The sequence below is a fragment of the Echinops telfairi genome, unplaced genomic scaffold, assembly GCF_000313985.2.
Source record: "Echinops telfairi isolate 266 unplaced genomic scaffold, ASM31398v2 ScPeMD7_7457;HRSCAF=8495, whole genome shotgun sequence".
NCBI classification, from domain to species: Eukaryota; Metazoa; Chordata; class Mammalia; order Afrosoricida; family Tenrecidae; genus Echinops; species Echinops telfairi.
The window spans coordinates 29,464,049-29,487,124 of NW_022111357.1; the positions used below are offsets into that span (position 1 = coordinate 29,464,049).

At 44.8% G+C, this 23,076-nt stretch overlaps 1 protein-coding gene across 1 annotated transcript in view; it reads right to left on the reverse strand.

Moving 5' to 3' along the window:
- Positions 1-3,903: 3,903 nt before the first annotated feature.
- The window catches only part of LOC101657616 (regulatory solute carrier protein family 1 member 1), a 41,412-nt gene continuing 22,239 nt past the window's right edge, over positions 3,904-23,076 (reverse strand). Inside the window, exons 7-9 of the mRNA XM_045298950.1 lie at positions 19,167-19,348; positions 17,043-17,232; positions 3,904-11,527 (exon numbers count right to left, since the gene is read on the reverse strand). Of these exons, the coding sequence (XP_045154885.1) occupies positions 9,630-11,527; positions 17,043-17,232; positions 19,167-19,348 (2,270 nt within the window). The 3' untranslated portion in view covers positions 3,904-9,629. The remainder of the gene's footprint in view (positions 11,528-17,042; positions 17,233-19,166; positions 19,349-23,076) is intronic.

The window sequence follows — 23,076 nt, forward strand, 5'->3', positions numbered from 1 at the left end:
CCAAGACAGATTTGATTGTTCTTTTGGAAGTCCATGGTATCTTCAATATTCCTCACCAGCACCACAATTCAAATTTAAATATATATGAAAAATCATATAGGCAAAAATAAATATATAAAGGAAAAACCTCTTTATATAAAGATGCAATTCCTTTTTCTTTGTACACATATCCCTAATTATTTCCACTAATAATATCTCATCATTTCCACCATTATAACCCAAAGATTTTTTCCATTGAGTAATAGAAATCTCTTTGGGAATTTAGTTGCATATAAAGATTGAGTTCTGAACAGTGGTAATACTTTTTATTATTTTTACCTCCAGTTAGATCTAGTCTTGGCTTGAATCATACTTTTGGATAGGCAGAGAAGGGTGTCAGGATGTTTGTCTAAACGACTCTCTGCATGCATCAGTACACAAACGTATACACAAAGCCAGGACTCTACACTGGGCATTCGACACCCAGGGAGTTTGTTACTTAAAGAGTATAAAAATAATAGTTCATTTTAACCCCCCCTACACACACACACACACACACACACACACACAAACCTCTCGCATTTGTAAGCTTTAGGATAGGAAAGAAGCTGTCCTGAACTCAGCTCTCAGTAGTTCAGAACTATGGGTTTCAATTTGTGACTAAGCTCCAAGTTAAGACAAAATTCTACCTAGATCAGGAAATTGTTATTGAGGCAAAACCAGGTAAGCTGTTCTCCTCATTGGACACAGTTGACACCTCCCTGCCTCTCCTGCAGCCCGGCAGGGCCTGGGTATCTGCCCTTGCTGATTTTGTGTGAGTAGTGATGCGCACCATACCCAGGCGTGGCCCATGCCAATTCTTTCCTCTTGGTCCTCTCGTCCATCAGATCCCAACGGAGTGTTGAAGGGCCGGGCGGCTTCAGAAGCTGTGTGAGCATGGCCGAGCTGCTGGAATCCTGGGCCCCGAATGACGGCACAGAGTGGCGGGGTTTTTCACATTCTGTTTCCACTAACCTGACCCATGTCGGATGTTAGTGAAGGAGAAACCAGGTTATATTGGGTTAAGTTCCTGGTGTTTCGGCTGTTTACTATGATAAAGGACTCATGGTGGCACAATGGGTTAAGCATTGGCTTGCAAGGTTGATGGTTCATACCCACTCCAAGGGAGAAAGAGGAGGCTGTCTGCTCCCACAAGGACTTAGTTTCAGAAAACTATAGAGCAGCTCTACCCTGTCCACTAGGGTCACCACGAGTCCCTAACAGTGAGTTAGGTTTGGTTTTTCTACAGCGAGTCCTGGGGGCACTGCGCTTAACTGCTCAGGGGCTAACTGAAAGACTGGCAGGTGCCGCTCTGTGGGGGAAAGACGTGGCAGTATGCGCTGGACACCCTCTGGGGTGCCTGGTCACCATAAGTGGTTAGACAGCAACACGTCTTGTGCTTTGTTTTTGTTAAAGCAGTCAGCCTACTTAATGGTTACCAAATACGGATGTCGCCATCACCAAAACCTAAAATATGGTGGTCAAAAGGAACGAATACTGGAGGCTAAAAAATGGAGACCTATCTTACTCAGTGGGAACAAAACTGTTGGATAAACTGTTTTTGTGGCAGGTGGGTGGTGGATGGTATGAACCACAAAACTTGTAGGGCAGATTTGCAGGAACTCTGATTCCTAGTTGAACAGGAAAGGAGGGGAAGTTGTGTTGAGCGTTGACTTTTACTCTAAAGCATCACAAGACAGAGGCAAGTTCTAGAAAGCACTGGCTGGTGGTAAGCAGAAAGGAAAAGGAAGAGCCATGCATTCTAGAACCTTGTAGTGGCTTTCCTTCTTGTAGACCCCAGGTCATAAGGACGAAGTTTGAAATAAGCTCAAAATACAGTATAAAGACTGTCCTGTTACAATGGTTAAGGTTTTTCTCTCAACCCTGTTTCAGAGGAGTCCCAGAAGCCTTTGAGAGCCGAAATGAGAGCGGAAAGGAATGAATCAGGCTTGAGAACTTGGGAGGGGGAAAAACGCTGGATGTGGTTACTGGCATCCAGAAAGAATTGGAAGCAAATAGATTAAAAAAAAAAAAAAAAAGTCTACTGTGTCATTGTTTTGCCAGGAAAACGGTAAGCCTTTCCAAGCATTCAAAAATTCCCAAAAAACCCAGGACCCCAAACTTCAGCTCCTAGAAAACTCAGAAAGCCGTGCAAGTTCCAAAGGGCTGACTCAACATCTCCTGGTGGGACGCTGGAAGGTCCTGCTAAAGCACAGAATTCACATCTAAAAGGGAGGTCTTCCAACCTCTTCAGGTCTGCCCGGATCATTCTCATTGCTGGGGCTAATGGCGACGCACTTCGTCTTCCCTTTCCAAGTGGGAGTTTCATTTCGCAGTGATTCTATCCCAAAGGGGCCCTGGTGTCATAACGGTTGCATGTTGGACTGCGAAGCTGAAGGCCAGCGGTTTGAAACCACCGGCTGCTCTGCAGGAGGAAGGCGAGGCTGTCTACTTCTGTGAAGAGTTCCCTTCTGGAAAACCACAGGGGCAGTTCCACTCTGTCCTCTCGGCTCACGTCACCCAAGATGGCAGGGCTTTTGTTATTCTGTGCCAGCTCCAACACAGGGAGAGCGGATAGGCTAGTTCAGTGTACCAACCACACAGTCGTGGAGGACTGCCCGACTTGGTGCCTTCAGCCTGGGAAAAGCACAGCTATGGCCTGTGCCGTGGGAGGTGAAGTTGTTACTGCTAGGTGACCGACCACCAGGCGACCCAGGTTGATCCCACTTCAGACTCCTTTGCAATCTGGTGTGGCCTGATGACTGAGTTCCAGCCAATGACACACAGGTGAAGGTGATGCTCAGCACTCAGTTCCCTGGGATGTCAGGCAGACGCTACCATCCACAGTAATCTTGGAAGTGCACATGGAGGAGGGCAGAGCCACGGCTCCTGAGGCAGAGCCTTCCTGCCATGATCAGACTTGTTACAATGTGTGATCCAACCATAAGAAGTTCCATTCAGCTTTCTCAAATCCTTTAAGTGACAGGACACGAGCCGACATCTACTGAGTACGTTCCAGGCCCAATTCTGAGCACCCTACACGTAGCACACATTTAACCCTTAAACTAGCCTGGCCGTTTTACAGGTGAAGAAACGGGCACCGAAAGGCAAGTTACCAGGAGTCACACAGCCAAGAAGGAACACAGCTGACACGGGAAATCTAAGCACCATGGCTCTCGCGTGAGGCCAGCACACCTCATTTCACTGTGCTTTTCACAAAGGGAAGGTACGTGGCAACCAAGGTTACTGGCTCTATTTTTTTTTTGGCGGGGTGGGCTGTTGGTCATTCTCATGAGAGACTTGGTGTAAACATAACTTTCACATGCACCAGGAAACGAAAACAAGCAAAGCAAAAATTCGCTTTATTGCCCTAAGAGCTGTTTCAGCAACCTGGCTTTGATCCGGCCATCTCTGGGGTACGCGCCTGCAGTTCTAACCATGACCTACCACAGGGTACTGTTACAGTGCACCCCCTGTACAGCAGTTACCTAACGCACCGTTGACATCAGCTGCTAGAGCAGCTAGAACGTTTCCAAAGGTATTTGGCCTATCATCTCCTTTTCAGAAGGGGGGCAAAATTGGCCCCCCCCTCACCCAAATGAAAAGCTTTTGTACTGTAGCTCATAATCCAAAGATAAGTGTTAAATATCTGCTTTGGCAATACTCCCTCCCCCACCACTTCATTCCAGCGACCCCCAGGGGGGCGGTATCGCCCACTTTGGGAAACGGATTCTAGAAGTTACTTCCACGCCACTAACTGTCGTTTTCCCCCGGGACTCAGGCTCGTGTCACATGACCGGACCTAGGTATGTTATGTAAAGGGGCAGGGAAGTAGTGACAAGACAAGCGATCACCTGGGCTGAAAATAAATTGAGCTAACAAAAGTTGTAAGGTAAAAACTTTATTGTCTTAAATAGCAAAGGTTTACACATCGTTTTTCTTCTCAAAGTTCCTATTTAAAAAAGAAAGAGTGTCTTGATTATTTAGGGCTGACTTACAGTTCAGAGTTTGACAAAAAACTCATAAAGCGCAGCTACAACCCACTCGGCTACCGACAAGACCCGTGTCCAGCCGCTACAGCAACAGCACAGTGCGCCTGACCCTGGCCTCCGGAGTCTGATTCCCTCAAGTGCTCCGAGTCTCCACACTCTCACAACCAGGGCATCATGGAAGTGCCTGAGCTGCTCGCAAGCTCTCTGGCCAGTTTGCCCAGCACTTCCAAGATGGGGTCATCTCAAAGCTGAAAAGCCCGGAAAATCTTGCTCGACACCAATCATTGCAAGAACAAAGTAAGATGGAAAATAGAAGAGCTTCTAGTTGTTAACATTTGCCAGACAATAGCTATAAAACTGGTAAAGCTTGCTTGCTTAAGGGTAAATAAAGGCCGCCAGCACTACCTGCCATGAAGACAACAGCAACAAGCAGCTCCATCTCCATCCTGGATGCACAGTGAAAAAGGGCAGCCACATCAGGCCGTTCGAGAAGGCCGAGTGGCGGGGACCAGACAGAAACCTAGTCGTTCGGCTGGGAGGTCTGAAGGACAGGCAGCATAAACGCAGACTGCTGAGGCTTTCCGGGAAGGAAGATGAAGCCTGGTCGGCAGCAGGTACTCTCCGGACAGAAGGAATTGAAAGACAAACGGTCTGTTGTGAACACAGGCCCACCTTTCTTGAGGCCATAGATGCATTTGTTCAAGGTTGCAGGTACAACAGTCTTGTAAACAAAGGAATTCCCATCAGAGATGCACTTTTCCAGGAAAATCTCTCTCAATGAAACCTATCCCAAGGTTAAACGACAGTTTACGGTTTTGGATAAATGAAATATTTTTAAATGTCCGTGCCCTTGAACCATTTTCTCTTCGTGGAGTTCATGAAGATGGCTGTAGCCTCTCACCTTCCACAGCCTGAGGGTCACGTTAGCAAGCACCAATCTGCAATGGGCAACAGCTTTCCACTGTCAACCTCGAAAGCCACTAGCACTGAAGCTGCAGAAATTCTACCTGCAGGTCTCAGGATCACAACACAGCACACATCTTGGTTCTGTAGAACTCAACAGCGCCTTGAATCTTCTTGCCATTCAGCTCTGCTGACAGTTCAGTCAGGAACAGAACGTCCCACACGCCCTTGTCCACCGTGCACTTGGCTGCTTTGCAGGTACGTCCTCCAGAATGGCCGGGCGTTATTCCAAGTGTCAGTACCCAGAGCAGTTGTAGTGGGGTGGGGGTGGGGGGAGCGGCTGCAGCCCCGCTCGGCCGGCCCAGTGGAGGGAAAGCTTGGCGGGTTCTCACTGATGTGTACCGAGGGTCAGCAGCCATCACTCCCGAGCTTCCGCCATCCTGCTTGCAGCTCCCCTGGCACCGTCAATTTACACCCCATACTGGCTCTCCACAGGTGTGGCTACAAGTGTTAGAATTTGTGATTCCCAGCTGGAGTCAGCTTTTCCCAATCTGTTCTGAACTTAAAACATCATGCTAGCATGACTTTTAAAAACCTGGCAGATAGGCCCAAATAGACCATGGTCTTAAAAGTTAAAACTTGTTTCCTGTCGCCCTACTAGACAGAGATCGTGATGAGGGCAGGGTTTCAATCTGTCTTAGTCACCTGTAACCCTAGTGTTCACCGTGCCTGGCAAACAGGCACTTCACGTCTGATGAAGAAATCGGACACTAGTAGATTCTCGTTCACTCATATTGCATAGGGTTCTGAGGGTCAGTTTCCTCTTCAAGTAAGTTTTTGACCCATTTTACCTCCCTTGGTTTTTAGAACATTGACAGCTCAACACAAAACCTAGTAAACATTTAGGATCAATTTTTGGTATGCTTGAGGCACAAATCCAGATACTGCTTCTAGTTAAGGAAGTCTAGTGATTCCGTGTAGTGCTATTCAGAATCTGCTTCATCGAGGTGAGTCTTAGGGTCACTTTATGCGTGTGTACCCCCCCCTCCCCAAACTTGATGCAGCTATTTGGTGAAAGGCACACACACAAAAAACCCTATTAACTACACCACAGGTTCACACCTGAACCTAGTAACCTACTGAGGGGATCACTAAAACAGAGCGTGCCATGATTTCACATTTCCAACCACTTAAGAACTGGACTGTTAAGAACAGGCATGTCTAGTTCTCTCAGAGAAAGGGTCTTGTAACAGGAATGCCTCACTAAAAGGTGACACTCACTTGCTAGGAGGGGAAACTCGGCCACAAACTGCACTAAGCCACTAACACAAAGGAGAAGTTTGGCTTTTTGGTGAGTATGCTGGCTGGAGGTTGGAAGGAGGCCCAGCTTGGTGAGCTTCCATCAGCTAGGATTCCAAGTCCCACGCAGGTAACAGGTCAGGGACTCCTGCATCACCTTACTGCACGTGTGACAGAGATCAGAGTTCACTTCCATTTTCCCAGGCAGGTTTTTGCAAAGCTGTTCTTGCCTAGGGTAGGATACAACCCCCAGAGGTGTCAAGTGCACCTGCAAACATAGTGTTTCCATCTGTTAAAGTACTGGCAGGACGGACACACACACACACACACACACACGAAAAGCTGAACCATGTTTGATGGCTTCCATTAGCTAGAGTGCTGTGGTAAAGGGCTTACAGAAGACTCCACTTTAACCAGCTAACACACAGAGACAAGCATATCCGGTCTCATCATCTTTCCATTTCCATGCAAACCTCTTGCTAGAGAAACGCCAAGGGGGGAAAACCCAGGGTTGTGGAGTCCTTTAGAATGCAGGGAGGTAGGGCGCTCCTCCTGGTTTCCTTTGCTACACAATGAATTATGTTAATGACCAAAAGCCCAAACTATGGGATCAAGGGCTGCTGTCCAGGCCTAAACCAACTGGAAATAATGACTTGCTTCAGGGGCAAAATCGACATAGGTATACCGGTCCAGATGCTGAGCACGTCTCGATAAACCGGAACTCAAGGGAAATGGTGGAGTTGTACAGAAGGCCCTGCTCTCTGTGATACGCAGAGACCACCCTCGGACGTGAGCGCTGACCGCATTCCATTACTGGTTAGTGACAGGCACTGTGCAGTAAAGCCATCCACTGCTGGTATGGTTGCTCAATACTGTCTGCCAGCAGATGAGTTCACAATGATTAGATCTTATTCTTAGGAGATAATCTATCATTTCTTTACTTTTAGACTTCTTAAAGGTGTGAAGACATTGCATATAATTGACAAATGAGGATTCACTAGCATCCTGTCCCATGAATAATACCCTATGCATTCTAGAATTGCTAAAATTCATGAGCAACAATGTCAACAGCTTTATTTTCATACAAATGACAGGCAGCAAGTAAAATTCAAAAGCAAATGTTGGGGGGGGGGCAAAAACTGACAAGGACATTTGTCATTCAAAGCCATTCAAAGTATTTCTAGCAATACGTGTAAACCTACAGGCCTATTAAATTTTCTCTTAAAAAAAACTATGTGCCCATACATTTAAAAGCCATCAGAATGAACCTTTTTTAGACTGACAATCTGCTTGGGATGTGGGATCTTTCCCAGAACTCGTTTAAACCCCATGGCCCTGTACTGATGAGCAGAACCCCCAATTTTCCCCTGCTCACACAGAATACAAGACCGTGGTGACCCAGGTCTTTTTAGAGGAACCTACTGTGATTGACAGGTTCCCTCATATCACACGAAACCCAAGATCTGTAAGCTTAGACTTAATTCCCAAACCATCATCCACATAAAGCAAACGGAGCCGCCCAAGATAGCTACTAGATTGTTCCAATCATAGCACCAACCTCTTAATTACAACCACAGCTCTTAAGAACTGACAAGAATCTTAGTTTCCTGGTGCACATTACATCTTTGGTGTTGGGCAGACAAAATCTACAATGAGATTGTCTAAAAGGACATTTTAAAGACAATCTGGTGAACCTGTCGTGTACGAGATGGCTCCATGACCGTTTCCTAACTGCAGAAAGGACCAGGAGGTGCCGATGTGGCGCCCCACATCCCTGTGTGGAATAACACAAACACACATCCGAGCAACAAGGCAGGCAGGCGCAGGCCCAAAGGTAGAAGAGACTGGTCTCAGTGATGCCAAAGGAAGACCTGAGACCTTCATGAACTCCTGGGGTCTGAACCTTCCGTTTGTGCTGACTTGACCTTGGGTGGGAAGAGTTAAATTTTAGACAAAATTACTCAATACAAGGTTGATAGGTCATCCACCCTTTCAAACACATTGCTGATTATAAGCCAGAATCAAGAATTCTCAGTCTCAAAATGCTTTCGATAAAACCAAGATTTCAGATTCCTGCTAGGCAGTGAACGAAATGTGTTATTCTCTAGGAAAGATGGATCTGAAAATCTGTCCAGTAGGCTTATTGCACAGTGGGGCCTATGGGACAATGGGTTCCACGGGCTAGTCCTCATATGAAAGGCCACAAGAAATATATTTACATGCTACCCCCCACGCTTAACTCTACATGCTAGAAACAAATAAGATGAACTTGCTTAAAAATGACACTCCTGCGGAGAGAAATGATGGAAACCTCAAACAAGGCCACTTGGGTCCGAAACTACAATATTTCCATCTCCATGAAGGACACTCACCAAAAAGACAGCCCGTTCCAAGCACCAGGATGCACCAGGAACAAGGTTCACACACGTCAACATTTCACTCAGTCCTTGGCTCAAAAGTGAGCTTTAAGGACTTCTTACAGTAAAAGAGGCTTTTGAAAGAGAAATGAAGTGGTGCTCACCAACCATTCAGTGAACATAAAGTGGACAAATCAATCGTTAAGGGTTGAGGGGTGATCCCGGAGACGCTAGCAAGCCCAATCGCTAGTAGATTCTAGGGTTGAAGCTGTTAGTTTTTAATCCCAGTTTTTGAAACCTCACCAGGACATTTGCAAATGTAAACAGGAGTTTGTTTTTCTTCTAAAATCTGGGTAGCACCTTGTTTCCCCCCAGCACCCCACCCGCTGTATTTGGCAACCCATGCAGTCGCCTGCAATGCACACAGTAGCCCGCGTTTGAAACCCTCCCACTCAACCTTGTTAACATGTCAAAACCCTGAAGCACACACATACAAAAATACCACTCTAGGAGATATTATTAAATTATTCTTCAATTTCCTGTTACAATTGATGAATCATAATACACAGAGCACTGGGTATAATTCCAAACACCAAACTATGTGGTCGACAGTTTGTATGTAACCTGACCATAGAGTCCCCAGCCGTCCCCAGCCTGCAGCCCACACACAGTCATAGTGCTAAGCTGACCTATTCTGAGTCACACGGGTGCTGCTGAGGTTTCTCATGGCTCCTGCTTTTCAAAGCGTTCACTCGGAAAATGGGATGCTATACACAAAGCCATCGATTTTTATTCCAGAATACATTATCTAAATGAGAATAAAATGCTCTTGAATGCACATACTGCCAACACATTTTAAAAGGCCTAAGTTTTAACAAGTAGAATAGACAAATTTATCAGACAAGAGATCATAAATTACTTTGGCCAAAAAAAATGTTCAAAAAAAAATCTGGCTCAACATTCTGCTGGCAGGTTTTTACCTATGCTGTATACGCGAGTGTGTTGTGTGTGTGTAGCCTTCTCGAAGGGAATGGAGTATGGGCTAGCTCACTTTCCACGGTTAAGTAGGAACGACAATGTTCTTTGCCAGCAAAACAAGAAGAGCAAGGTCTGCATTTCCATCGACTCGATGCAAAGCCCCAAGAGCTTCCTGCAAAGTAAAGCCAGCCCTGAGAATCCGGTCAATGTCTGCAGCAGGAAAAGTCAAGGGTGGAAGAAAGGAGGGACTCGATGGGAGGCTGGCAGATGGCTCAAGCTCCAGGAAGGGGCTGGCAGCTTCAGGACAGACATTTTCTCTGGCTTCAGGCCTGTCAGTCACTGGATTCTGTATGCCCTGACCTAAATCCCTAGCCAACAGGAAACGGAGTGGCAAGGATTTCATCTGCTCAGCAGAAGTCTGACGGCGTGCATCCTCCTCACCTGCTAAAAGCGGGGGTGACATTTCTGCACCTGTGGTGCAGGGCAGTTGATTAGACGTTTCTGCTGAGGCCGTAGGGGCAGAACTGCTCTCGTGGGTGGATTCGCTAGACTTGGGGACAGCTTCTGTGTCAGCTGGCATGCCATCATCACCTGGACCTCTGAAGTTCCCATTTTCTACACCCTCTATTCCTGGGGCAGGTAAAGGGTCTTTGATTTCCTCTGCATTCACTGGTACAGGCACAGTCTGCTGATAGCCCGAGACTTGCAGATGCTGCTTTTCCTGGCTAGCTGGAAGAGGCTTGCTTTGGGTCCATCTTTCAGAAAGGTCTTCGGTCTCTGCTTGGATCACGGCTCCTGTTTCAGACTGGCAAAAAACTTCTTCAGGTGGATTTTCTGAGGCTGGGTCAGTACTAATGACCAAAAGTTCATGAAGCTCCTTCAGAGCTGTCGTTACCGATGAGTATGGCTCCTCGGTGGGCCCCACAGAGGACTGACAACTGCCACAAAGACTGAAAGAGGAGAAGCTATGGCCACATTCTTTACGGACCCTGGACATTTCGACACTGTTTTCTGGGAGCTGTAAATCCTGAGTGGAAATAGAATTCGATAAAATTTCAGATGAATGGTTATATTTTGCTGTTTCTATTTCCATTAAGGGACTATCCAGGGTGAGGTCAGGTGTGCCGACATTCTCGACATCGGCATTTTGCCTGCCTGCTGAATTAAACACAGCAACTAGGGATTGTTCAACCACATCTACTTCCATAAGTGTTTCTGAATTTGAGCAGCCAAAGCACTCTGAAGGTAGAGTATTTTTCTGTGTGCCAAGGTCCACCACATTCAGCTGTAGCCTGCCCCCTTTTGTCTCAGCTTCTGAAGCCACACATTTTTGTTGGTTCTGTTGCCCTTCTCCAAGGATTTCAGGCCCCTCTGGGTTAGAGAGACGTTGTTCTAGCTCATGTAGAACATTCTGGTATACAGCCTCATGCTGTGCATTCCCTGGTTCTTCTTCATGCTCCTGAAGGTCGTTCACTTGACTCAGATGCTGATGTTCTGGATGCCAACCCCTTTCAAGGAGAAATGCTTGTGGGTCGTGCCTCCGAGCAGTTGTGACAGACGGACTACTTTCCTGTCTTGCACAGAGGTGAAATTTGAGGCCCTGGGTGCTTGTTTCAGCAGGAGAGTTTTTGAGAGTATCTGCAACAATGGCTTCTTCTGATGACTTCTGCGAAGGCATAGTCGGGCTCTGGCCTGCAGGGGCACTATCTGCTGAAGAAGCATGATCAGAAGGAACCTGTCGAGGAGGAAGATGTTCTCTTTTTTCAGAGGTTATCTGGAACTCAGCCGAAGCCTTCACAGCTCTGGTAGCTTTAGGTTCAAGGCTCTCAGGGTCACTGGGCTTTATAGGGACACAGTGAGCAAGACCCGCATGATTACCCATGTCAGGACTCTGTCCTGAAGGATGGGCTAGATGGTCACATCCACCCGAAGCTGGTAACGATGGCAGTCCCAGTGAGGTAGCTGCTTCACTGCTTTTCTCTGCATAGAACAAAAGGACAAGGACAAAGGCTCATTGGCAAGTAACAAAGATCACTGACTCGTCAGAGGACACACATCTAGACAGGACAGAAAAGCCCAGGCCCTTACTCTCAGATTTCTTTTAGACTGAAAATACAAGACCCAGCGTCACTGTGGTGGGCAGTTTAAGAGCAGTGCAGCAGAATCTAAAAGAGATGTGCTCTTCCTGTAACCAATGGCATGGCTGGGCTGGCGCTCAGGACGGAAGAACTTTACTGCATCGTTACTCCCAGCGTGCCTCTGCCCTCTAGAACAGAGCTGCTCTAAGTGTGCTCCCCACACTACGTGTCCTGCAAACACCTGTGATGCTGGTGAAGCGTGCAGACTCTGGGGCACCATCCTTGGGGAGAGAACCAGGAATTTACATTTTTAATAAGCACATTACAAGTCTTGAAAATCTATGTACCAGAAGGATTATTCTCAGGACAATGCACTGTTCCCATTTGAAATGGGAACATGGAGGCTGTGAGTGAGTAATCTACAGCCAGGCACACTGGGACAGAGCAGGAATTACAGAGAGACCGTCAGAACACAGATGCAAATATTTGAGCTCTTTATTTCCAGCCTGGTTCCCTGAGAACCATGGCATAATTGTGTTAAGCACCTGATTCGGAAAACAAAATAAAGCTAAATATCAAACAGATTAAATCTCAATCATCCTACCAAATACTACTAAAGATTAGCAGCCCCTCTATCACATTAACACAGCACAGGAGGTGGCTCCGTTTTTCAAGCAGGCGATGACTAACTAGATCCACTGCAACTTATGGACCACTCACACGAGATGGCAGCCGTACAGCCCAGGGCAGTGTGCATCTCATAATGCTGCCCTTAAACATCTGTTTCACTGCCACCTCCCACGGGTTCACTTAGAAAGCGCCCTCTGTGACTACGATAAGATCTTGAATTAAAAGCCAAGTTTGCTAACAAAAATGACTCTACAATACAATACAATCTATTAGGGCAGACGCAACTCAGAGGCTTCCTGCCATGAAGCACTGCAGTTCCCACGCAAAGGGCTCTGATCTCGTCAACACAGGGGACAGACGGAATCTGCACGTCACAAAGTTACTGCGGTCGTGTGAAATCATCTCACCTCAGTTTCATGGTAACCAGCAAAACAGCGTTTATCTCATGTTAAACTATGTCCATGAAAGTCTAGAAACACGGTTACTTTATTTACTGGTCTCTGAATCTGACTCTCATTGGGCCTGGTGACACAGTGCTTATGCCTTGGCTGTGATCCAAAAGGTCGCCAGGCTGAAAGCCCAACTGCTCCTGGGGACAACGATGGGGCTTTCTACTCCCATAAAGAATTACAGTCTCTGACACACACAGGCAGTTCTGCCCTGTTCTGCAGGGTCACCGCTATGAGTCAGGATGGACTCAATGGTGGTGAAAAAGCTGGCTGTGAAAGAGGTTTAAGTGTGAGCTAATACTATGAGGGGAAACTGCGTCAGGGGAACTATGTGTGCGACAACACAGAGGAGGGGCTCACTAACGGCCTCCTGGCGCTAGTCTGTCTCTCTAAGAGGCCAACAGAGGCCAGGGTGCCAAGCCTCGGTGGATTTTGTGCTCACAATGAAAGCATCATGAAGGCCCTGTCATTGAGTTGGCCAGCTGCCCTAGCCTACTCCCAAGGGTAGGGAAGGACTGGGTGTTCCGGAATGAGAGGAAAGGATGAGGACAATGGATATGAAGAATTACACCATGCCTGCTTTGATCCTGTCCTTCTAAGAAAAGAAAAAAAGTAAATGCTATGGATCTGATTACAACCAGCCTGCAGACCCCTACGGTTGGAGGCTGATCCTTAGAGGGCTGGTTTTCCTCGTCTCTCGACCCACCAGCCAGTAAACACCAGCTGGCAGTTACTGTAATTTAACCACAGGGAAATAGAAGCTAAGGGTCTTCCGAGTCAAATCTGTCAGGCCAGAGAGAGAGGGAAAGGCAGGGTCTCAGCTCGTGTGCTAGGGAAAAGTAAGCAGAAGTCCTGCCTGTGCCAAGGACAAACCTTTGTGGCCTCAAGGAGTCACTGGACCTGCGTTCGCTTCTCCTTGAAAAGGAGAATTTCTGCTCCTCTAGAGCTCCCCAAAGCTGTGTGTAATCACGAGCAGTGGTTCTCAACCTTCCTAATGCTGTGACCCTTTCATACAGTTCCTCATGTTGTGATGGCCCCCCAACCATCACATTATTTTGTTGCAGCTTCATCATGTAATTTTGCTACTGTTATGAACTGGGCGACCCCTGTGAAAGGGTTGTTCGACCCCCAAAGGGGTCTTGACCCACAAGTTGAGAGCTGCTGACGTAGAGGACAGAGAAAACTTAGTTTTCTAGGAAAACAAAAGGGGGGACTTGTAAAATCTACCAGGAGTGCAGTATCACCAACCACCAAGGGCTATGAAGCTGACGGTCGCCATTTGACAGTCACCCTGGCCAGACCTGGCAGGTATTATTAACAGACACAGCTTTTACTATCTGCCCTGGCACCCCGTGGACTGTTCTGCTCATTCACTGGTAATATTTTAACAGAAGCGGCGATGGAGTATGTATGTATGTCAACATACAAACATATACAGGCTAATTGTAACCAGATTAAGCAAGGTAAAACGGTGACCGCCAGAGCTGAGCCCCCGAAGTGCTGCATGTACAGACTTTCAGAGCACAGGTGATGGCTGGATGGAAGCGGGACAGAGTGCTATAAATACCTGGTCTGGGGCCCACTCCAGCTGCAGTACACACACACTACATGCATCATGGCTTCTGACGCTCTGTTTGAATTAGGAAACAGACAAGCAAACTTGGGTTAACAGTGCAAACCACACAGCATGCAGGGTTATAATCTCCATTTCTCTGCCATCTTTGAAATCAGGAACTGGTAGGATCCAAGTGGGGGACTGTTTCGTAGACTGGCTGGATGCTTCCATTTTCTTACATTACATAAAACAGTGCGGGCAACTTCCACACATTTCCATAGAACTTGGAAAGAAATGAATTAGATGCACACCCACACATAGAAAATTCACAGGTAAACATGTGAGTCAGGTGAAAAAGCAACACTAGTAGATTAGGCTGAATTCTTACTGGCTAACGGTGAGTAAACAATATGGATGCTCATTCATCAAATCCCCCTTTTTTCATGTATTTCTAGAAGCAAACACACCAAACTTGATGGAATTCTACCTTTTAATCCACTTTGAGAAAATAGCTGTGTATCAGATATAGTTCCTTTCCTGCATTATTTTTCAACTGACAGAAAAGATGGAGATATTTTGGTGGAAGGTTACCTACCAGGAAAACCACTTTTAGCAAATTACTTTTAACATTTGAATATGTACAGGGTTTTGAATTAGTAATACTAGATGCCAATGTTCCAAACAAATGGGCTGTTTCTAAGCTGTTTCGCCATTTAAATATCTGTAAAAATCAGCACACACTACTATATTACCACTAACAAAGGGTCAAATGGGCAAAAAGACACTTCTCTTTAAAACTGCCATACTCCCTTCACTGAGCTGATATCTACTTTAACCTTTTAGATTTTTATTTTAAAAAGGTAACTATCCAAGTGTGTAACTATTAGTAGATTAGAAAACGTTATTATCAAACTAATGTTTCTTTTAAAAAAAAGTTAAGATTGCAGAGGAAAAAAAATAGAATTCCACAAGATGGTGTTATACCCTCACTTTATTAACACACAGTATAATGACTAAAATGACAAACTAAAAAAAAAAAAGACAAAATCTTCTAAGTAGCATTTTCAAACTCATTCAAGCTTACCTTGTTAGTTACTAAATTATTAATCTCTCCCTGTCTGGTTGTTTGCCATTCTCCTCTTACTACAGAATACTCTTTAAGTATTATGTATGTAAAATTTGAGCCAAGGTGTGGTAGATTAGAATTCTGAATGAGACCGCCTTAGAAATTTCCATCTGTCCTACTACAACCACCTAAAGAGGCTCAAGGGCAGATGCCCTTCATTGACAAAGATGCAAAATCTGCAGCTCATTTTAAGGTTTCCCTCTCTGTTGAACACTGTAGTTTGGGTAGAAGTTTACAGAACAAATTAGTTCCCCATCCAACAATTTGCACGTTTTGTTTCGAGACATCAACTGAAACCCCCTCATTAGAACAGCACTTTTCCCACTTGCTCCCTGGTTTCTGTTTCCATTCACCCATCTTTTCAGTCCCTTCCAGACTCTCACAGTTGGCTGTTCTGAGAAGCATACTCCTCATGGAAACTACTGTTCTCTTTGCAACCCTGTGCACTGGTTGGTGGAAAGGCAATCTCTGGGAGTGGGATTAGTTCCAGGTTTGTAGGGTGTCTAACAGTTTCTGTCAGAAACTTAGTTAAGTCTGGTCCTTTTTATGGTTTTGAATTTTGTTCAGCATTTCCCGGACTCTGCCCAGGGCCGTCTACTGTGATCTCAATTAGAGCAGCCAGTAGTGGGCACCATCAGACACCACCTAGTTCTCGTCTTAGGCTAGCAGATGATGTGTTTCTCTTTTGTCTTTAGGAAAAAGGCCAAATACATCTTACTGTCCCAGAAACATCAGCGTGTTATTAGTCATACTGATGAATAATTTCAGCTCCAGACTTGTTAATTCTTTTTAGTTTCTATAAAATTGCATCCCAGATCACTGATCTATCACAGATGGGAAGGATATGGTTCATGGAGGCAGGATTTCAGCAAAACTGTGTTATCCATTTTACCTAGAAAACTTAACTCAGCCTTTGGATGTGCTACAATAGAGACTTAGAAAAACACATAGGCAGCTTGATTGCCACTGTGTATATCGCTTTAATCAGGCCAAGTGGCATCCTGTGAACAAGCAGAGCATGAATACTGCACTGCCTTTGGTGGCGGTCCTTTCAGTACATATTGAAGGGGTAAGGTCTTCTCAGACCCAGGGACAATACTATCCTTCCAAATAAACCGGCCAAGGGAAGGAACCCCGGTGGCTTACCTTTGGGTAAGCGTCAAGAGTGCTAATCACAAGGCCAGTGGTTCAAACCCACCAGCGGCTGCTCTTCAGGAGAAATATGAGGCTGTCTGCTCTTGCAAAGATTTATAAAGCCTCAGAAACCGTCTAATAAGGTCACTATGAGTTGAAATTGACTCAATGGCGGTGGGTTTGGTTTTGATTTTAAGGGAAGGAAAGGAACTTTCAAGGAAATACTGCTAAATAAAAAAGAAGTTACCGGTTACTACTACCACTGTCTTTAGGAAGCCCACAAAAAGGACCTAACCAAGTAACCCCCAGCCTATCTTGCCCACGGCAACAGATCATTGTTTATCTGCTTGAAGATTGAAGCTGGGAGAAGGAGGTTAGAGGACAAACAAAGCCACATCTACTGCACAATGAGACTAATGATGAGCCATAATGGTCACTATCCTCTTCGGAAACTCACCCTTTCCTCCCTGGCTCACCCACCAATTACCTGGGAAACACTCAAAAGCTCGACCTTCCTATATACCTGCATCCTCTACGGATTTTTGGAGGGCTTCTGCTAATTCTTGGTCTGCAATCTCCTCTGGCCGCAGGTCTTCTCGCCCGGTCCCATATGCCAACCTGGCACACTCTGGCAGCTCTCCCTCGGGAAGGAAGGTGGTCTGGGAGCCTGTGGTGCCGATCACCAGGACATTTTTCTTGAGGTCAATGGAACACTTGGAAGGAAGAAACCAAAGGAGGGTAAACTCCTTGCAGAAAAATTTTATCCTGAATTTAAAAGTGCATTTGCAAAGAACAAACCTATAGGGACATATATGGTTCTGAAAACATCTACTTTAGCAGGTTTAAAAAAAAAAATTTCAGAGTTTATCGTAGAATAAGCTTTTCAGGATTATAGCTTACATTTATTTGTCTTTAACACAACCTCTGTTTATTTCTGATTACAGATGTAACGCATATTCATTGTACGACATCTGGAAAAACAACAAGCATAATCAGCGGCCCCACCTTTTAGAAACATACAAATGACTTCTTACAAAATCGAGACCGTAATACTTACATCATTTCACTTGTATAAAGTACAGTTTATTTAAAAACATTGTATCAGATACTCTTTATAAGACTGATCTTTTTTGGGACCAAACTGCTAACAAACAGCAGCAACTCGAAAGATGAGAACAGAAACCTAGGGGGCAGATGGGTGTATGTAAAGTGGAGTGACAATTCAAAAAGGGAGTGGACGAATGGCTACACTGCTCTGTAGGGTTTTTGTGGTTGTCAATCTTCAGGGGGAAGCAGACTGCCTCATCTTTCTCCCAGACTGGCTAGTGGTCTTGACCTCTAGCAGTGTAGAGCCTAACTCAATGCAACAGGAGGATTCATTTTAAAGTATGCTAATGACATAAAATATTAATTATAGATATGAAATCCTGCAGTAAAAGTTGATTACCCACTGGACACTAATTGCTTCTTCAATAAGGGGTGTGTCTTACAACAAATGATTAACTTTCAGAATAGAAAACAAGAGGCTGCAAAAAGTTTGGGAGTGGGGGGGATCTCCCCTGTATTTTTAAGTTCACATTTACAAACTGTTCTCCCTATTACTAAAGAACCAGAAGAAAGACGAGGCTTGTCTGTACTCACATTAGTCTTAGAAACCGAGAGAAAGTTGCTATGGGTTGGGAGCAACTCAGTGGCAGTGGGACCGGCGTTTGGTTTGGTACAAGTGATACAAAGCCCTGGAAGCACAGCGGGCTAAGAACTTGGCCGAGAACTGTAAGGTGGGCGGTTTGAGCCCACCAGGCCTTCTGTGGAAGAGGAGGCAGTCTGCTTCCTCATAGATTTGTATGTCCAGAAAGTCTATGGAGCAGTTACTTCTACGAGGGCGCTTATGAGCTGAAATGGATTCAATGGCAGTGTGTGTGTGTTTCTGACTTGGAACGAAATAAGCATTGTCACTCCCAATCATAAGCACGCCTTCCTTAATCTTGAAGGCCTTCCATCCAAAGATGACGCCCATCCTCTAAGAATCACTGAGGAGTTACTAAAATTACGCTTGCAGGAAAAATCACCATTGTGCCTGCAAATCTAAAATTTACAAAAGGGCACCAAATTGTTCGCTGTGCTCTCAACAGAGGTTGGGTTTAATAAATTCACAGGGAGGTTGTACAAAAACAGAGACTACTTCTATTGACACAGGATTCCAATTCTTGAATACTACCGCTAGGATTTGTCCATGTGTGAAGCCATGCTTCTTCTAGCTCCAGTGCACAGAACAAACAGAAATGACACGACGACAACCACAGAAAACTACACCCTCAGCCAGTGAGTGGATTCCAACTCAGCGACCCTACAGGGCAGAGGAGAACGACCCCACAAGGTTTCTGAGGCTAGAAACCTTTAAGAATTAAATAAACTCATCTTTCTCTCACAGAGCACAGTGGCTGGTCAGTTAAACTGCTGGCTTCCAGGTAGCAAGCAAAAGCTGAATCCACTGTGCTACCAAGGATCATTGTCAGCAGTCAGAAGACATAAAAAACCAGATGCAAAAAAAAAAAAAAAACAGATGCAAAAAGAAAGCAAAGTGAAAAAGAGAAAAATGGATAGAATAAATATGACAATACTAAAAAAAATTACAGTCCTTAGTTACCTGATGTCGTTTAAGCATATCCAGGCCCAGAAGCATGTCCATGGGCTGTTCCTCAAGTATAGAGAATGAACACGCCAGGAAATCACCTTCGATCTGAACCTGAGCTGAAGCACAGGAAGAAGAGGTTACTGATCTTTCACCCAAGATCCCACAAGGAACGCTCTGAAAATCTGTCATCTGTGCTTCCCTGCCCGCCACCAGTCAAAACCAAGGCAGAGAGTGCAAACAAGCAGGAAAATCCGTTAGGCCCAAGGACACGTCTATGAGCCAATGAGGGTACTGGCTCAGAAAGTGGATCCTGAAGAACAACTATGCAGAATGCTGGTCTGACACACGGTACTGTAAGGACATGTGCTCACTTAGCGAGGGAAGCAGCCATTAAAGGATTAAACAAAGCAAAAGACGTAGTCTTCCAATATTAACCCCTTATTTCTTATACACTTACAAAAGGTTTACTAAAAGAGAAATTATATCTGCAAACCTTGAATCTTTCAATTAAACTTCAAAAAGAAAACTTTATTATCATTGGCTTTAATCAAATTTCTATTTGCTAAATGAGGGACAAGATGTGGGTTTGCCTAGGACCTCAATCTTACCTGTTCTGCAAATTTTACAGATTTGGATTTTAAGAATTACCTTGACTTGTTTTAAAGGCCACCTTTTGAAAAGAACATAGGAGTGTTATTATGCTTTGCGTGCAGCGTAAACAAGCACCCGTGTGTCCGTGTCCTGGGTTAGAGAAAGAAAACCCTGACTTACATACTAATCCCCTGAATGTTCTACTGACTGCAGCCTAGTCTCTGGACCTCCTCAATCACCACGACTTCCAGCTTTATAGAAACGTTTTCCCTACTTCCCATGTATTTGTAAATAAGACGTGCTTAGTTAAATTTGCATTTCTGAATCTGCTTTTATGAGAAAAAAAAGGGGGGTGGGTGAGGGGGATATATCTCTGTAGATGTATGTGACTGCGTGTATTTCATGTTAACTCATCCCTTAGAATATCATGTCTGACATACAATTTATCTATCCATCCTACTACCACTGGACTTTTGGGTTGCTCCTAGTTTATGCTACCTCAAGCAACATTACCACAAACACCCCTATATACGTCTGCTGGTGTCTCATGCCAATTTCTCTATAGTATATTCCAGAGGCAAATCACCGAGGAGTAGGTATATTTTGCTCAACGTTGCTGAGTGACGTTGAATATCCTCCAAAATGTTGCCAGAAACGTATGAAAGCAACATCATGCTGGATGGAGAAAAGATGGAGTTGTCAAGGGTTTCACTAATTTGGAGTCACAAGCGACGCTCAAGGGATCAGCAGCCAAGGACTCAATGATGCTTTGCAATGGCAAACACGTTCCCTACGACTTCTTCACAGTGCTAAAAAGCAAAGATGTTACTTTAAGGCCTACTGTGTGTCTGACTTAAGCCATTATGCTTTCATACACTTGGAAAAGCTGGACAACGAAGAAAAAAGACTGGAGGCGAATTGATACATTTCAATTATGGTACTGGTGAAGAATACTGAAAGTACATACTGGAATGAAAACAAAAACAAATCCGTCCTGGAAGTACAACCAACATGCTCCTTAGGAGTGATGATGGTGCAACTTCTCATGCACACTTAGGACACGTGACCAAGAGAGGCCAGTCCCTAGAAAAGGACGCATGCTCGGTAAGGCGAAGAACAGAAAGAGGAAGATCCTTAATGCAACAGACCCACACAGTGGTCGTGGGGATGGCCCGGGACTGGGTGATGCTTCCATCGGCTGTGCGTGGGTCGCCGGGAGTCAGTGACCGTGGCACCTGACACCGAGCGGCCCCTGCTTCGCATTCTTACCTTCCATCAGATGTTCTAATTCGGGCAAATAAGGTACTTGGTTTTAGCTTTCTTAAAGTTAACCACCTTTATCTAATTATTAACTATATGACTTTTAAATGTTTGTTCAAATATTTCTATAAATGTTCAAATTGTCTTACAGCAGCACTACCAGACATCCACACTCAAATACTCATGTATATATTCTGAATAGGAATTAGTTCTATGTTACTATCTCTCCAGTTTGTGCTCGTTTATTCACTCGGTATAATGTCCTTTGATGTAAATTCCTTAATCTTTATGTGGTTGAATTTATCGGTCACTTCCTTCAGAAAACTATTCCTCTAACAAAGACATTCTGTCCGTTAAGAATTAATTTTTGTGTATGGACTCAGGCAGAGTCCAATTTCCAATTCGTTCTTCCTATATGTATAAACACTTCCCCACTGCTCTGTAAGATTTCTCTCATTTATACATGGTTCACATAAGCCTGGATCTCCACCTGTCCTGGTCTTGATATCTGCAAGGGCAAGTCATTAAAAAGTGTTTGCTTAAAAAACACCAACTTTAAGTAAGCACGGGAAGTGGCCACCCCAAACTAAACAAAAGCTCTCTGCCTGGCCCCTGCAGCGATTCTGTCAGCTGCAGAGCAGTGCAGTTACCACATTACACACAGAATCTTCCAGACCGTGGTACAAGAGGGCTCCAGAAGGCTGGGGGAACTTGTCCTTGATTTTGTAATTCCATTTTCCTTTGGGGTGTTTGAAGCCCCCTCATATAGCTTTGTATTTGCTTTATTAGTAGTATTATTTTTGCAAAGCTGAAAAATGGTACCACTTGCCCATCTACTACAGGGACGGCTACAAAAGAGAGGAACTCTTTGTCAGTTCCTATTCAACACCATGCGAAATCAGCCTGTGAAGTAACCAGTCTGTGGTATCCTCCCCAAAGTCCCACGATGACAGTACGTGAATAAGGTGTTTAAACTACCTTTGCTCTATATGAATCAACAGAAGAAACACAAAAGTCCTAACATGAGTATATTACAAAAAAAGGTAAATAGGTAAAAACCAATAATGTACAATGAAAGAAAAATAATATACAACAGTAAGAAAACACTTTTTAACCTGCAAATTAAAGGCGGGAGGGGAACTATTAAAATGACAGTGTAAGGAGTTGCTAAGTTATTCAATCAGAATGGAGAATACAGATCAATACGTTAGCAACACACACACGGAATTTTTTTTTTTACACATATGGATCTTAAAGCAATCATAAACTTTGATTCATTAGTTTTACTTAGGGAAACCTGGACTAAGTAAAACTGTACATGAGAGTACATAAAACTTCACTGCCAAGTTATGATGATGAAATATTAGGGGGAAACCATATTGTTAAACTCCCATAAGGAATACGATACATTTTGTAAAATGATGCTTAGAAACTACAGACACAGGAAATGTGAAAGTTACTTTTCTTAAGAGTATAAAGTTTTGTTCATCATATGACCAACTTTTACATGAAAAAAATACACCGAAAGAATGGTTGGTTGACACTGAAGGATGAGCCTTTTCAAAATAGTTACTGGAAGATGCCCTTCAGTAAGCTGAAGAGCAAAGGGAGAAAGAGGAAGACCTGGCAGTCATGCAATCCAAAATAAAACAGATGAAAAGACCAGGCAAGACAGGGTTGGAGGAGATTTTCAGACAAGAAGTGTGAAGCAGGCCTAGAGCTACCAGCCCAGCTTGGGGTTGATCAGAAACTCTGGAAGATGTGTCTCTGTTGGGATGAAATACAGACACTACTTGATGTGTTTCACCTGCTGTGAAGAAAGTCAGACAATTAGAGGAGAAGAGGTTGGGGATAACGCAAAGCGAACAAAACAAAACCCCCAACTGCCAAGACTGCTAGCCATGGAAGGAAAGGCAACCATATTCACACTTAGCTGGCTAGAGTCAACACACTGGACCACCATCTAAAAATGCTCCTGAGAAAGACAGACTGGGGAGGGGGACGGGGGGGGGAGGGGGGAATGAGGACCTAATGCCACGGGCTTAAGTGGAGAGGAAATGTTTTGAGAATG